This window comes from Bubalus bubalis, chromosome 3 (assembly GCF_019923935.1).
Source record: "Bubalus bubalis isolate 160015118507 breed Murrah chromosome 3, NDDB_SH_1, whole genome shotgun sequence".
NCBI classification, from domain to species: Eukaryota; Metazoa; Chordata; class Mammalia; order Artiodactyla; family Bovidae; genus Bubalus; species Bubalus bubalis.
The window spans coordinates 101523825-101542117 of NC_059159.1; the positions used below are offsets into that span (position 1 = coordinate 101523825).

Below are 18293 nucleotides of genomic sequence, written 5' to 3' on the forward strand. Positions count from 1 at the left end.
CGTGGAGTAACAGGCAAGTTTGACCTTGGAGTACAGAATGAAGCATGGCAAAGGCTAACGGAGTTTTGTCAAGAGAACACGCTGGTCACAGCACACACCCTCTTCCAACAACACAAGAGACAACTCTACACATGGACATCACCAGAAGGCCAATACCAAAACCAGACTGATTATATTCTTTGCAACCAAAGATGGAGAAGCTGAGCAAAAACAAGATGGGGAGCTGACTGTAGCTCAGATCATGAACTCCTTATTGAAGAAAGTAATAAAAACCACTAAGCCATTCAGGTATGATCTAAATCAAATCCCTTACAATTATACAGTGGGCGTGACAAATAGATTCAAGGGATTAGATCTGACAGACAGAGTGCCTGAAGAACTATGGATGGAGGTTCAAACATTGTACAGGAGGCAGTGATCAAGACCATCCCCAAGAAAAACAAATGCAAAAAGGCAAAATGGCTCTCTGAGGAGGTCTTACAGATAGCTGTGAAAAGAAGAGAAGCAAAAGGCAAAGGAGAAAAGGACAGATATAACCATCTGAATGCAGAGTTAAAAAAAATAGCAACGAGAGATAAGAAAGCCTTCCTCAGTGATCAATGCAAAGAAAGAGGAAAACAATAGAATGGGAAAGACTAGAGCTCTCTTCAAGAAAATTAGAGATACCACGGGAACATTTCATGCAATGATGGGCACAATAAAGGACAGAAATGGTACTGACCTAACAGAAGCAGAAGATACTAAGAAGAGGTGGCAACAATACACAAAAGATCTTCATGACCCAGATAATCACGATGATGTGATCACTCACCTAGAACCAGACATCCTGGAATGTGAAGTCAAGTAGGCCTTAGGAAGCATCACTATGAACAAAGCTAGTGAAGGTGATGGAATTCCAACTGAGCTAGTTCAAATCCTAAACAATGATTTACTGCAGCTTTGAAAGTGCTGCACTCAATATGCCAGCATATTTGGAAAACTCAGCTGTGGCCACAGGACAGGAAAAGGTCAGTGTTCATTCCAATCCCAAGAAAGGCAATGCCAAACTACTGTACAATTGCACTCATCTCACAGGCTAGCAAAGTAATACTCAAAATTTGCCCAGTGAGGCTTCAATAGCATGTGAACCAAGAACGTCCAGATGTTCAAGCTGGATTTCAAAAAGGCAGAGGAACCAAAGATCAAACTGCCAACATCCGTTGGATCACAGAAATACAAGAAACTTCCAGAAAAACATATACTTCTGCTTTACTGACTAAAGCCTTTGTCTGTATGGATCACAACAAACTGTGGAAAATTCTTAAGAGATGGGAATACCAGACCACCTTACCTGCCTCCTAAGAAATCTGTATGCAGGTCAAGAAGCAACCGTTAGAACCAGCCATGGAACAATGGACTGGTTCCAAATTGAGAAAGAAGTACATATAGGCTGCATATTGCCACCTTACTTATTTAACTTATATGAAGAAAATCATGCAAGATGCCGGGCTGCATGAGGCACAAGCTGAAATCAACAATGCTGGGAGAAATAGAATAACCTCAGATATGCAGATGACACCATCCTCATGGCAGAAAATGAAGAGGAACTAAAGAGCTTCTTGACGAAAGTGAAAGAGGAGAGAGAAAAAGCTGGCTTAAAACTCAACATTCAAAAAATGAAGATCATGGTATCCAGTCACATCACTACATGGCAAATAGATGGGAAACTGGAAATAGTGACAGACTTCATTTTCTTGGTCTCCAAAATCTCTGCAGATGGTGACTGCAGCCATGAAATTAAAGGACGATTGCTCCTTGGAAGAAAAGCTATGACCAACCTAGACAGCATATTAAAAAGCAGAAACACTACTTTGCTGACAAAGGTCTGTCTAGTCAAAGCTATGGTTATTCCAGTAGTCATGTATCGATGTGAGAGTTGGACCATAAAGAAACCTGAGTGCTGAAGAATTGATGTTTTTGATTTGTGGTGTTGGAGAAGACTCTTGAGAGTCCCTTGGACTGCAAGGAGACCAAACCAGTCAATCCTAAAGGAAATCAGTCCTGAATATCATTGGAAGGACTGATGCTGAAGCTCCAATATTTGGGCCACCTGATGTGAAGAAATGATTTACTGGTAAAGACCCTGATGCTGGGACAGAGTGAAGGCAGGAGGAGAAGGGGAAGACGGAAGATGAGATGGCTGGATGGCACTGCCAACTCGATGGATATGAACTTGAGCAATCTCCGGAAAGTTGTGATGGACTGGGAAGCCCGGCGTGCTGCAGTCCACGGGGTCGCCAAGAGTCAGACACGACTGAGAGACTAAACTGACTGAGGCAACTAAGAAATGTTTTGATTTTCTTTTAGTTTCATTTAAATAACCACATGTGGTTATTGCACTGGACATCACATCAACAGTATGGATAAAAAAGAAACAGATAAAAGGGCTAGAAAACACAATCAAAATACACAACACCCTGTTCTTGCCAGTTGCAGCAAAAACTCTTTAGGAAATAAGAAAAAAAAAAGCAAACTTTAAAAGCTATGCAATTAGAGTGATAAAAACTTAAGGAACTAATTTCTATTTCTGGCAATATAGCAAATTTGATAGCTGGAATGACTCTCCACACTGCAACAAGTAAAATGTTAAACAGAATACTTAAATATTTCAAAATATTAAAAAACACTGGGAGGTAAGTGAGTGTACAAACTGCTGTTGCCCTGAATTTTTCTGCCAAAACCTAGAGACCTGACTTTCACCTATGATGACTCTCAACACATGAGGAACAGAAGATAAAACTCAGAGCTTGGTCAAGACGGGGAATAGAAGATACCCATGTAATGCTGAGAATACAATGTCATGTTCAAGGGAGAGTGAGAAATAAACTATACCACATAGAAGGTGAAAAAAACAGCAAGGAGCACTTTCCTGTTTTTGCCAATGGTATTGAATGGAAAATAAAGAAGCTCCCCTGAGAATCTGCAACCACAAGCCAGTCCTCAGGCTCATCTATAATCTGTGTAACTTGTAGGATTCAAAAATGAAAAAAATCTCAAACAGAGAATATAATGCAAAGGCTTCAAGACTAATGTAGTTTTCCCAGGTGACTGGAAGAAACAAACAGATATCCTCTCAGCAAAAACTCGTTTCAATCTAGTTTCTGCTTTCCTGATCAGAAAACATACATATGCTTTCTTTCCTCCTTTCTTCTTGACTCAAGAAGTAACAGTTGGGCCTTAGAAGTTAACCTGTGATCATGAAAGAAAAGGCCAAACGAATGCCAATAGCAGCTTACCTTTGGATTTCTTGCCATTATAGAGAATAAATACTATTTGTTTAAGGGATAGTAAGTTGGGTTTTCTATTAGTTTCAGTCAAAAACATTTCCAATAATAACAGATTTTACACTTACTCCAGTGGACAGAATTCACCTAAGAGTCACAAAGGGAGTTCCAAGAGAGACTTTTTGTTTTGTTCACTACTGTGTACCAGCATTTAGAACAATGTCTGGCCTATAGTATGTACTCAATAATTACTTGTTGAATGACTAAATGGAAATGAAGGCATAAAATAACAGAGGCAATGAAATTAGGAAAGAGTCTAAAGCAAAGCCCAGACAAGCAACATAGAGGCTACAACTAAGTGAGGATAAAGAAAACTAAATGGAAGATAAAAGAGGTCTCCCAGGAGACTCTAGTAGAAATCCTTGAGTCAGAGAGAATTGCTGTTACATGTTTTAGTAATACTTGGCCTTTGGCATCCATCATCTAATTCAAATCAAAACTCACTACACATATTATCTGTAATTAAGAAGAAAGGGGAAAAAAAAAAGAAGAGGACTCACCAGGATACTGTTTTGCTGTTAATTCTAGTTTATGAGACAGCTGCATGGCTCCAGTGGTGTTATCTATCGTATAAACCTGTACAGAACCACTGTGAAAATCAAAAAGACTTTCAGTGTAAAAAGACAAATATAAAAAACATGATTATGGAAATATGTTCTGCTGATAGGAGTGTAAACTAGAACACAACCATTTTGTAAATAATTTACAGTCATCTCATAATCTGAAACAAATGCATATTCTACAGTCTAGTGATTTCACCTATAGATATACCCCAGAAATATCCTTGTCTTTGTGACATATACAATGTTCATTGTAAGACTGTAAGTGCAAAGAAATGCCAACCATCCACATGTCCAGCAATGACAAAGGGAAGAGAAACTGTGGTATATTCATATAATAGTATACCATATAGAACTGAAAATGAATTTTTGTCCTATACCTTAAAATGGACAGCATCTCTCTCTACCTACCCATTTATCTATATATCTATATAAATAGTATAATTTCATTTCTATACTGTGAAAAACATCCAAAACATAGTAGTGAAATACATTCGTGGTAAAAATACACAAAGAGCTAGTGCACACAAGTTCCAGATTAGTAACTGCCCTGGTAGAAAGAAGAATGTTTCACAGAAGAGGAGGAAGCAGGGGTTTCATCAGTTCAATACTGGTAATATGCTATTTTTCATTTTATATTATTTTTTGTATGTATACATTATCAGATCAGATCAGTTGCTCAGTTGTGTCCGACTCTTTGCGACCCCATGAATCGCAGCACGCCAGGCCTCCCTGTCCATCACCAACTCCCGGAGTTCTCTCAGACTCACGTCCATCAAGTCAGTGATGCCAGCCAGCCATCTCATCCTCTGTCGTCCCCTTCTCCTCTTGCCCCCAATCCCTCCCAGCATCAGAGTCTTTTCCAATGAGTCAACTCTTCGCATGAGGTGGCCAAAGTACTGGAGTTTCAACTTTAGCATCATTCCTTCCAAAGAAATCCCAGGGCTGATCTCCTTTAGGATGGACTGGTTGGATCTCCTTGCAGTCCAAGGGACTCTCAAGAGTCTTCTCCAACACCACAGTTCAAAAGCATCAATTCTTTGGCACTCAGCCTTCTTCACAGTCCAACTCTCACATCCATACATGACCACAGGAAAAACCATAGTCTTGACTAGACGAATCTTTGTTGGCAAAGTAATGTCTCAGCTTTTGAATATGCTATCTAGGTTGGTCATAACTTTCCTTCCAAGGAGTAAGCGTCTTTTAATTTCATGGCTGCAGTCACCATCTGCAGTGATTTTGGAGCCCAGAAAAATCCAGTCTGACACTGTTTCCACTGTTTCCCCATCTATTTCCCATAAAGTGATGGGACCAGATGCCATGATCTTCATTTTCTGAATGTTGAGCTTTAAGCCAACTTTTTCACTCTCCACTTTTACCTTCATCAAGAGGCTTTTTATTTTTAGTTCCTCTTCACTTTCTGCCATAAGGGTGGTGTCATCTGCATATCTGAGGTTATTGATATTTCTCCCGGCAATCTTGATTCCAGCTTGTGTTTCTTCCAGTCCAGCATTTCTCATGATGTACTCTGCATAGAAATTAAATAAACAGGGTGACAATATACAGCCTTGATGTACTCCTTTTCCTATTTGGAACCAGTCTGCTGTTCCATGTCCAGTTCTAACTCTTGCTTCCTGACCTGCATACAGATTTCTCAAGAGGCAGGTCAGGTGGTCTGGTATTCCCATCTCTTTCAGAATTTTCCACAGTTTATTGTGATCCACACAATCAAAGGCTTTGGCATAGTCAATGAAGCAGAAATAGATGTTTTCTGGAACTCTCTTGCTTTTTCCATGATCCAGCGGATGTTGGCAATTTGATCTCTGGTTCCTCTGCCTTTTCTAAAACCAGCTTGAACATCAGGAAGTTTACGGTTCACATATTGCTGAAGCCTGGCTTGGAGAATTTTGAACATTACTTTACTAGCGTGTGAGATGAGTGCAATTGTGCAGTAGTATGAGCATTCTTTGCATTGCCTTTCTTTGGGATTGGAATGAAAACTGACCTTTTCCAGTCCTGTGGCCACTGCTGGGTTTTCCAAATTTGCTGGCATATTGAGTGCAGCACTTTTACAGCATCATCTTTCAGGATTTGGAATAGCTCAACTGGAATTCCATCACCTCCACTAGCTTTGTTCATAGTGATGCTTTCTAAGGCCCACTTGAATTCACATTCCAGGATGTCTGGCTCTAGGTCAGTGATCACACCATCGTGATTATCTGGGTCGTGAAGATCTTTTTTGTACAGTTCTTCTGTGTATTCTTGCCATCTCTTCTTAATATCCTCTGCTTCTGTTAGGTCCATACCATTTCTGTCCTTTATCGAACCTATCTTTATACATACTCGTGAATCTATGGTATGTGTTATGGCTCTGTTAAAAAATTTTTTTTACAAGGGTCAAACTGTTACAAAGGGCCAGAAACCAAAAGAATTTTTATATTACATCTAGGCTACATTTCAAAATTGAACTACAATAATCATAAAAAACACCATTTCTCCTTACATGGCTATTCTCAGGGCAAAATTTAACATCAATGTTGTTTTTAAAATGATTTAAACCCAAAGCTGCTTCTGCACACACCAGGATGACACCAAGCATACGACTGCCAGAATGTTCTGACCCTAATGTGTACTCCTTCAAGGTAGGAGAAGTCAGACGGTCTCCTCACAGCAGCTCTGATTGGTTTCCAGCCAGGCCTAACTCTTCTTAAGGATCAGAATGGGACTAAATAAAACACCTGCAATAACAGGCCGCTTAAAGGCCCATAGCTCCCTGATGCTCTGTTTTTAAATTCCTTTTTTTTTCTGTTTCATTTTGTATCCTTTCTCTTGCTATGTTCTTCAAGTATATTAATCTTTTCTTCTGTAATATTTGATTTGGGTCTTTTATCTTCCACATTTCAATTTAATACTCAAAAGAAACCCTCCATAGCTTTCTGGAGTTCTCTCTTTGTGCCACTCTCTCCTCTCTGGTGTCTGGTCTGTGATCCCCTGCTGCTTTGGTCTCCCAGACTTTCATTTGCACACACTCAGTCCAGGGAATCTACCAGGCTCTGTCTCCCCATCCACGTGCTGGAAACTCTCTCAAAGAAATTAAAACTGGGACAGTTGAAGAGTTGTTTTTTGTTTTTTTTTTTAATTTAGATTCTCATCTTTCAGGGACCACTGTCCTTTGTTGCCTGATGTCCTATGTCTTGAATTCGAAATATCTGTTTCATCTCTTTGTCCATTTTCTTGACTATTTCAGGTGGGAGAGAAAATCTGATCTGTTATTTCAACCTGTCAGAAGACAAATGCCTGGAACATCTATGCCTGCCCAATTAGCTACCTTGCAGAGAGACAGCACTAAGTGGCTAGCAGGTATTGTTTTTGCTTTGCATCTAAAATTATCAAGTGCTAACTCTGGGTTGCTGAGCTCTAATAAGTCAGTGAGGAATCCAGATATCTCTAATATAAGAAGTAGGTGTTAATAATTACAAAAGATTGACAATTTAAGTATTTATAGTGCCTATATTCTTTATTTTTCTTTCCATTTCTCATAAGCCCAAAATTATTTTATTAAAAAACTACTTACTAATCTCAAAGCAAAAAAACATATAATAACGATATATGTAGCTATTATCACTGTAAGTAATCAATTTAGTTCATCAATATTGAGACAGCTTGATGCTATTGCTACATGATGTCACAGGAAGTACAAAACATCACCTATGACAAAAATGTCTAACTAGAATCTAATCAAACCTTAAATACAAGGGTAAGAATAAGGTTTTAAACTGGTATCCTAAAAGACAGTGACTTTCTAGAGAACTCTAAGGACACCAGCTACAGACAGATTATTGTTCAAGGTAAGTACTAAGAGATCAGGGCTAGAAGCCACTAGTAGGATATGTCACGTAGCTATAATCACAAAAATTTCATCCCAACCCACGATCATGCCGTAAGAAGGGCTGATTCTGCCCCAATTCATGAAAACCGAGGTGACTAAAAGACTGAAGGCCAAGATTCCATTTTCATCCTGGAAGAAGGGTTGAAATCCTGGATTCTAATCTGGCCTTGCTAGAACCCTGGGTGCTAGCGCTGAATGCAGATGATGTAGAAGTGCACACCCACCACTGTTCCTATCTGTGAGCTTCCTACTCATTTGACTGTAATGGTTCAGTAAGAACCACCTTCAAGGTTCAAACAGGTGTTACAGAAAGTAATTAAATGTCATTATGAGAAAACATAACAAGAGACTTTAGAATGTAGGATATTCTGTAAACAACTGACCTAGACTCTTAAAAAAAAAGTTAACGTCATAAAAATAACAAAGACATTATAGGTTGGCACAAAAGTAACTGCAATTTTGCACTGCTGAACTTTGCTGTTTGATACTGGAATATATTCTTAAATAAATGTGGTTATGTTATACATCATTTTAATGGGCATTTCTCGCTTTATTTTTTTTTTTGCTAATGACTTATTACTTGCTGTTTATATTTATTTTACACTAGGGAAATGATGTTAGACAAAAAGCAAATTTGAGGGATTTTCTTATTTAAGTTCAAAATGGGTTACAAAGCAGCAGAGATAACTAGTAACATCAACAACGCATTTGGCCCAGAAACCGCTAATGAACATACGGGGCAGTGGTGGTTCAATTAGTTTTGCAAACGAGATGCGAGCCCTGAAGAGGAGAAGTGCAGTGGCCAGCCATTAGAATTTGACAACAACCGAGAGGATCATCAAAGCTGATCCTCTTGTAACTAGAAGTTGCCAAAGAACTCAACATCGACCGTTCTACAGTCATTTGGCATTTGAAGCACTTTCTGCAAAGATGAAAAAGCTCGGTAAGTGGGTGCCTCATAAGCTGACCACAAATCAAAAAATCATCATTTTGAAGCATCATCTTCTCTTATTCTATGCAACAATGAACTATTTCTAGATCAGATTGTGACATGCAACAAAAAGTGGATTTTACATATCAACTGGCGATGATCAGCTCAGTGGCTGAACTGAGAAGCTCCAAAGCACTTTCCAAAGCCAAGCTTGTACCAAAAAAAATAGTCATGGTCAGTGTTTGGTGGTCTGATCCACTACAGCTTTCCAAATCCCAGCGAAACTACTACGCCTGAGAAATATGCGCAGCAAATCAATGAGCTGCGCTGATGCACTGAAAACTGCAATGCTTGCAGCCAGCACTGGTCAATAGAATGTGCCCAATTCTTCCACATGTCACACAATCAATGCTTCAAAAGATGAATGAATTGGGCTATAAAGTTTTGCCTCATCCACCATATTCATCTGACCTCTCCCCAACCGACTACTACTACTTCAAGCAGCTCAACTTTTTTGCAGGGAAAATGCTTCCACAACCAGCAGGACACAGAAAATGCTTTCCAAGTGTTTATCAAATTATGAAGCACAGATTTTTACACCACAGAAATAAACTTATTTCTCTCTGGCAAAAATGTGTTGATTGTAATGTTTCCTATTTTTATTAATACAGATGTGTGTGAGCCTAGTTATAATGATTTAAAATTCATCATCCGAAACCACGATTACTTTTGTACTAAGAATTTTTATAGGCAAAAGGTAACTAAAGAGAAATGATAACCAAATATAATTCATGAATTTTGAATGATTCTGACTAAAAAAAAAGAGATATAAAGGAAATTTGGTGGCAATTAGGTTAGTCTGAATATGAATGAGTTTTAGATCTTATTGAGGATTTATCATTAATTTACCCATGCATTTGATTAAAGACTGTGTGTCTAAGAGAAAATGAATTAGGAAGGGACTGGGAGACATGATTAGGAAGTAGGAGTGATAAAATTTATACTGGCTAGCAATGTTCTATTTCTTGACCAAGTTGTGATAAGATGGATGCTTGTATTATAATTATTTGTAAAACTGTGACTATCTTGATTACACACTTCCCCATTTGTTTTTATTTTATAATATGAAAATTACAAAGGGTATTATAAGTTCTATGTCAATAAATTTGACAGTGTACATGAAAGAAACCAATTCCTAGAAAAATATAACTTGCCAAAATGACTGAGGAAGAAATAGAAAAATCTGAATCTTCTGTAAGGCTATTTTAAAAATGAACTGGCATTCAATTTTACTTTGAAAACCTTCATTATTTGAATCAAGGCAAGAAAATGATTTTACAAATGAGCTTTAAATTTGCTTGTTAACTAAGGCACACTCACTAACTCAAAGGCAAGTCAACACTGCTGTCTTAAAAAGAAAGGATTAGGAGCTTCCCTGGTGGCTCAGAGGTAAAGAATCCACCTGCAGCAGACACAGGTTTGATCTCTGGTCCAGGAGGCTTCTACATGCTGTGGAGCAACCAAGCCCATGTGCCATAACTCTAGATCTCAGGAGCCAAGCCCATGTGCCACAACTATTGAAACTTGTGCCCCCTAGAGCCTGTGCTCCACAACAAGAGAAGCCATCTGCAATGAGAAGTCCAGTGGCCCCCGCTCACCACAACTAGAGAAAATCCTGCACAGCAACTGAAGACCCAGCACAGCCGAAAATAAAACCTCCTCCTGATGTTATTTAAAACAATAAAGAATCTAAATTTTAACTGATTTAACCTTAACTTGTGACTCAATTTCCTACCACTGAAAAAAAGCTCACCAATTAAAACACCTAATCTCCAAAACCCTTTATATTTGCTTGCTTCAATTAAAATACTTTTACATTTTATATTAAGGTTGATTCATAAATTATAAAAGGCACAACAAAGTTCCTAAGTGTTAATAAGAACATCTTATGTTTTTAAAAAAAATTATTTTTGGCAAATAAGTCTTAAAATACAGGCATCTACATTTATTACCTCGCACAACCAAATGCCATCAGTCGATACTTGTTATTTACTGCTACACAAGTTCCATCAATGACATCTTGTGGCCAAACTCCATGAAGCTGCTAAAATTAAGAAAAATAGTTAAGATTTAAAATGTGTTCTCCAAATATACTTCAATTAACATAATTCCCCTTCAGTAAACATAACTTCGTAAGGTTTTATATGGTTCTTTATATGGTTTCATCTGGATAGGAAAACATCCCATCAGGACTACCATCTGGATTTTTTCCCTTAAAATCTCAATTTCATTAACTGGTTTAATAAATATTTCCAGATGAGCTCAGTCCATTGCTAATTCATTTATAAAACACTAAAAGATGGGATATCTGATCTCTAAATTCAAATTAATTGAAGACAATTTTCCTATTAAAAAGTAAACCTCTTGATGGTAGAAACTGCATCTAACTTGCTCACTATTATTCTTCTTCCCACTTAGCACATAGTGTTTAACTTTCCCAAGCAATGGGAATTAGTCAATTTTATTTGGTCTATCTCGTCTCTTGAGAAACCTGTATGGGGGTCAAGAAGTAACAGAATCCTGTACGGAATAACTGAATGGCTCAGGACAGAGAAAGGAGTATGACAAGGCTGTTTATTGTCACCCCGTTTATTTAACTTATACACAGAGCACATCATGCAAAATGCCAGGCTGGATGAATTACAAGCTGGAATCAAGACTGTCGGGAGAAATATCAACAATCTCAGATATGTGGATGACACCACTCTAATGGCAGAAAGCAAAGAGGAACTAAACAGCCTCTTGATGAAGGTGAAGGAGTCGAGTGAAAACGCCAGCTTAAAACTCAATATTAAAAAAAACTAAGATCATGGCATCCAGTCTTATCACTTCATGGCAAACAGAAGGGGAAAAGGTGGAAGCAGCGACAGAGTTCCTCTTCTTAGGCTCTAAAAATCACTGCAGATGGTGATTGCCGCTATGAAATTAGAAGACGATTGCTTCTTGGTAGGAAAGCCATGACAAACGTAATCAGTATGTTAAAAAGCAAAGACATCACTTTGCCAACAAAGGTCCCTTATAATCAAGGCTATGGTCTTTCCAGTAGTCATGTACCAATGTGAGAGCTGGACAATAAAGAAGGCAGAGTGCTGAAGAATTGATGCTTTGAATTGTGGTGCTGGAGAAGACTCTTAAGAGTCCCTTGGAAAGCAAGGAGATCAAACTGGTCAATCTTAAAGGAAATCAACCCTGAATACTCTTTGGAAGGACTGGTGCTGAAACTGAAACTCCAATACTATGGCCACCTGATGCAAACAGCTGACTCAACTGGAAAAGACCCTGATGCTGGCAAAGACTGAAGGCAGAAGGAGAAGAGGGTGACAGAGGATGAGATGGGTGGATGGCATCACTGATTCAATGGACATGATCTTCGGCAAACTCCAGGAGATGGTGAGGGACAAGGAAGCCTGGTGTGCTGCAGTCCTTAGGGTCTTGAAGAGTCGGACATGACTCAGGGGCTGAACAACAATGACATTCTTTAGAAGTGATTAATGATTTGTCAATTGCTTACTATTCTCTTTTACTCTTTTGCTTTATAGTATAATAGCATGGTATATGGCAGCCTAACATTACATCTCAGATCTACCACTCACTTGTAAAAATGACTTTGTGACATTTTCAAGCTGCAGTTTTCTTTTCTGTAATTACCTCTTAGAGTGTTTTGAAGTTTAAATGGGAGTAGATATATTCAATACATGTAACCCACTTAATATAATGCCTGGAATTCAACAAGTTAAATAAGCTTCAATGAATGAATGACATTATTATTAAGCTTTATATACTACTTAATTTTGAATACAGACACAGAATAGATTCAACTCTACTGTCTGTTTTTATTTGTCAGATCAAGGGCATCTTAGATCATATATTCTAAGGTAAAGGTCACCATGACTGCTAGTTTAGTAAGCACAAAAATTAGCACGCTACAATACAGCACTTTATTTTTGGATTCTCACAACAGTAAACATTAGATGATCCGATATAATTAAGCTGTTCAAAATATAATACTATAGATTTAAAAAAATTCCTAAATAAACTATACAATCTACTATCTAAATATGAAATGTTTGCTTCTTTATAGGAATTTTATTTATTTTACTTTAATAATAAAACTATACTTCAGATAATGGAAAATGGCAAAAGAGAGCAATGAGCTTTATTTCTTTGGACTACTGTCTAGACTGGAATTCATTCATTCATCCCTACCATAAAAGTCTTCCAGGCACCCACTATTCACCAGATGCTGCTCTAGATACTGAGGATACTGCAGATATTCAAACATACTAAAATCCTCAGCTGTGTCCCTGCCTTACATTTGTTAAGAGACTGACAAGTTTAAAAAATTGTACAGTATTACGCAGAAAGTTGGTAAATGCTACAAAAAAAATAATAAAACAATTATGGAGAAGAGAGTGTATGGGGGAAGGATGTAATATTAAACTATTTTCCCTATGACGAAGGTGCCTCTCAAGGAAAGTACTGAAAGAGATAGAGCAACAGAAAGGCCCTGTCACAGCAGCATTTCTGGCATGTTCAAAGATAAAAGAAACTTGTGTGGCTGGAGTGGAGTAGAATAAGGGAAGAAGTAGTAAAGGAGGTAACGGATGAAATAGCAGGCCAGATTTATAGGGCTTTGAAAGCCACCATGATGAGATCTTCGACTTTTTCTCCATTTCATATATAGGGAGTCATTTGGAGAGTCTTTAATTTTTTTAATCCTTTCTATTATGAATTATAATATGATACATTAAAAAAATACCAAAACCAAAAATGTACATCATAATATCACAAAGGAAACACTTGTGAAATTACCACTCAGCTAGGAATTACCAGTACCAAAAGTCTCCCAATAGTGTCACTCCTGATCAATATACCCTCACCCCAACCACAAAAGTAACCAATATCCAGACTTACATGGTAATCACTTTCTTCTTTTCCTTTAAACTATTAACACTTAAACATGCACTCATACAAACTCTAATTCAGAGCTGCCTAGGTTTTAAGATTTCCTTCTGCTTTATGTAAAATAGAATCACAGCACATACTTTTTTGTGTCTGGCTGTTTCCACTGAATATTTTTGTGAGATTCATCCATGTTGTTGCATACAGTCTTGTTTGCTCATTGCTCATTTTAGCTCACTGCACCTCTGGCCTCCCCTAGCCTCTTAATTCCTTACTGTTCTGTTAGCTCTCCAAAGCCTTTAAGCACATTAAAAAAATTATTTCTTCTCAGCTTTTCTAGTTGACCCCAGCAGGTTTTGTCCTAAAACTCTAGTCTTACTAAAGGGTTCTGAGCAGAGGAGTGGCATAGTCTGACATATTTTAATAGATGTGTCTACTGTATTTTTACAGTGTATACTGTAAGTTATATGTAGTGTATGTGTGTGTGTGTGTGTGTGTGTATATGATGTGTATATAGATGTGTATACTGTATAGTGGCTGTAAATTTGTACAGCCATTATAGAATGCCAAACAGGAGTTTTTATAATAATTTCTAATTATTATATAATTAATATATAATTATATAATTATATATATAATATATATAAAAATATATATAATAATATATAATAAGTTAATATAATAACTTAAATAATTTCTAATATAAATACACCATTAGAGTATTTCCCAATTACCAGTAATACATATATAATGTTTTCATGTAACTTATATTTTCTACTTATAACTTCCTTACTTTTCATTATTTAAATCCTTAAATTACTAGAAAATTTTCTTTAACCAAATACTAATAAAAGCTGATATTCAGAAATGAGTCAATTACCTTCCAGCTCTAACATGTTTATTTTCAGGAAATAAATTTAAATCCCAAACATATGTCAACAAAATGAAAAGGCAGTCTACTGAATGGGAGAAAATATTGGCAGATCACATAGGTGACAAAAGGTTATATTCAAAATATATAAAGAACTCATGTATTTAATAACAAAAAAAGCGATTAAAAAAAGGGGCAGATGATCTGAACAGACATTTCTCTAAAGAACACATCAGATCAGATCAGTCGCTCAGTCGTGTCCAACTCTTTTGCAACCCCATGAATCGCAGCACACCAGGCCTCCCTGTCCATCACCAACTCCCGGAGTTCACTCAGACTCACGTCCATCGAGTCAGTGATGCCATCCAGCCATCTCATCCTCTGTCGTACCCTTCTCCTCTTGCCCCCAATCCCTCCCAGCATCAGAGGTCTTTTCCAATGAGTCAACTCTTCGCATGAGGTGGCCAAAGTACTGGAGTTTCAGCTTTAGCATCACTCCTTCCAAAGAAATCCCAGGGCTGATCTCCTTCAGAATGTACTGGTTGGATCTCCTTGCAGTCCAAGGGACTCTCAAGAGTCTTCTCCAACACCACAGTTCAAAAGCATCAATTCTTTGGCACTCAGCCTTCTTCACAGTCCAACTCTCACATCCATACATGACCACAGGAAAAACCATAGCCTTGACTAGACGAACCTTTGTTGGCAAACTAATGTCTCTGCTTTTGAATATGCTATCTAGGTTGGTCATAACTTTCCTTCCAAGGAGTAAGCTTCTTTTAATTTCATGGCTGCAGTCACCATCTGCAGTGATTTTGGAGCCCAGAAAAGTAAAGTCTGACACTGTTTCCACTGTTTCCCCATCTATTTCCCATGAAGTGCTGGGACCGTAAGGATACCCAAAAAGTACCTGAAAAGATGCTCAACACCACTAATATAAGAGAAATGCATCATCAAAACCACAATGAGATGTTACCTTACACCTGTAAGAATGGTTGTTATCAAAAAGACAAGAAATAATTAAGTGCTGGGACAATGGGAGAAAAAGGAACCCTTGTGCATTCCTGATGGCAATGTAAATTTGTACAGCCACTATACCTCCATGTTCAATGCAACATTGTTTATAAAAGCCAAAATATGGAAACAATTAAGTGTTCACTGATGGATGAATGGATAGAGAAAATTTGGTATATGTACATACACACACACAAAACAGAATACAGTTGAATCAAACAACATGAGGGTTAGGGGTACCTATCCCCCACAGTAGAAAATACACACACAACTTTACAGCTGGCCCTCCATATCCATGGGTCTGCATCTGTAGATTCAATTAATTGCAGATTATAGAGTACTACAGTGTGTATTTATTGAAAAAAATCCAGGTGTCAGTGGACCTGTGCAGTTCAAATCTATGTTGTTCAAGGGTCAACTGTGTTTAGCCATAAGGAAGAATGAAATCTTGCCTTTTGCAATATGCTGAATGAAACAAATTAGGCGAGAAAGCTGATACCATATAGAAAAATATACCCTTAAAAACTTAAAATTCTTTCCAGTTAAGAGAGAGTAGGCTGAACATGAATATTTAGTTTCTCTGACTCTTAAAACCCCAAATGTGTAAGTTGGCAAGGACAGAATGGGAGGGGAGGTAGTATCAGAAAATTTTGTAAGCTGGGAAGCAAGCGTATGAGTAGAGTCCTTCACTAGCAGTAAGCAACACTTTGAAAAACAGTCAAATTTGCATTATAGGTTACACAAAGGGCTTGGGGAATTAAAATGTCTCTCAAAAGCTGAACTAAAAGCAGCAGGACTGGTTCAAAGACTGTTTATTCAATGCCTGGGTCTGCTTAGGTTACCTCCCACTCTGAGCAGCTAAGGAATATTCTACCTCCACTCCAAGAGAAAACTGAAAATTTTCTTTAGAGAAAAACAAGACAAAAATCTCAGTGGTCTCTAAACAACACTGAAAATAGGGATACGTGGGAGTTTACTTCCTGAATTTGGAATCTCTAGTCTAACTCTTTCATAACTCAAAATCCCAAAATACTGGGCCAGCCAGGTACATCATCTTTGGAGAAGACTGGATAAGGCGTGGGGAGGAAAAAAATAACCCAGTTAGCTCACGTTATGAAGAGCACAGTCAACCAAACCCACCAAATCCCACACAGCCTTCAAGGAATCTAAATTTTTATTCCGGGTCTTTGTCACAACCAAATTCATACATTAACTAATCAAATATTTACCATTAACTCTGAAAGGATCTAAGAGTAAAGGAATATAGGGAATCCATAGGATGATGATGATGGACAGCCCCAACATGCAGCTGTATTAAAGGTATGCATAGCAAGCAATCCATCCAGAAGAATCCAAGAGAAATTTCTTCAAGATGACGAAACAAATACTAATATAATCAAAATCACATTATCTATATTGGAATGATGGGAAGAACTTACAGACGTTGTGGGACCAGGGAAGAGGGAAGTAAACGGTCATTTTCCACAACGGCAAGTCAATAAACACAGCCTAAAAACTAAAAACTACAGGAAATACTCAGAATAGTGGAGATAAACAGCAAAATAATCAATAAAGGAATAAAAAGTAGTTGCCTCTGAGAATGAACACTGGGCAAGAAGAGAGTAAAGGAACGATCACTTTTCATTAACATGTCAAAAGACTTCCTTGTTTATGTATAGTTAAGACTTCTTTGTCTGTTTATGCTAGTTGTATGTATAGCTTTGATAAAAAAAAATTAACCACTCCTAAAATCTTAAATAAGGAAAACTGGAGGGGGATTTAATGAAGATTAAAATTAATAAATGCAAAATTGAAAAACAAACATTGAAAGTAAATCCTACCTCTGCAGTAAATCTACTTGACACTGGTGTAATAAATCCAACTTTACCATCATTAAACACAACAGCAAATCCATCAAGTGTGGCACAGTATTCCATGTCTCTAATGTGCACATCTGCAAAACCCAGGAATGAACCTGCTGATGAAAAAATAAGTATTTGAAATATGAATATAAATATAGTAAATTAATTCTCTTACACTTTTGCTTGCAAACCATGTAAGAACAGTTAAAAGGTCAAAATTTGAAGACCTAACAACACTGAACAAACTACTCCTTCCTACACACACATGCACACTCACTCAACTCACTCTCCTTTTCTTCCCTTGCACAATTAATTTCAAAGTAGAAAAATCAATGTTCATCCATAGAAAATATCTGACTATATTATATAAAATATTAAACACCTGGTTCTATCTCATGTAAAAAGTATTACTACCTCTAGATGACTGCAGGTCTACTGAAAAGGGTACTGTACAAAGATTAATAGCTTTCCTCCCATTTGTCATTCCTTCCCAGTGAATAAGATGAAGAAGGCCATCAGAAGTAGCAACCAGGAGATCTTCCAGCACAGACTGCAAACTGTAGGGAAGCAATAAGCAATTTATCAGTTATCTTTTAAGAAAAGCATACTGGGAAAGCAATGAATATAACTGCTCTGGAGAATATTCAAGCAAAGACCATGAAACCACTTATAAAACTGCCATTTATCAACAATTTCACTATACAGTAGTTTATCCATGTATAATTCAATCTAGATCAGAAATTCTGGGGAAAAAAAAAAAAGACCATAGTTGCTATTATTACAAACCTGACGGACTGAGTTTAAAAACCAGACACACTGAAATGACAGATTAGAAGATGGAAGGATAAGTGAAGCTGAGAAGAAAGGAAAGAGGCAGAGAAACC

General features: G+C 37.5%; 1 protein-coding gene across 11 annotated transcripts in view; it reads right to left on the reverse strand.

The window, feature by feature from the left end:
* RIC1 (RIC1 homolog, RAB6A GEF complex partner 1) overlaps nt 1-18293 on the reverse strand; it is a 141739-nt gene that overhangs the window by 35106 nt on the left and 88340 nt on the right. For 5 of the 11 annotated variants that reach the window (XM_045165035.1, XM_045165028.1, XM_045165034.1 and 2 more), the window contains 4 exons: nt 17824-17966; nt 17389-17525; nt 10716-10807; nt 3824-3930 (listed from right to left, as the gene is read on the reverse strand). In XM_045165035.1, the coding sequence (XP_045020970.1) occupies nt 3824-3930; nt 10716-10807; nt 17389-17525; nt 17824-17966 (479 nt within the window). The remainder of the gene's footprint in view (nt 1-3823; nt 3931-10715; nt 10808-17388; nt 17526-17823; nt 17967-18293) is intronic. The other 6 variants (XM_045165029.1, XM_045165030.1, XM_045165033.1 and 3 more) reach the window with 6 other exon arrangements.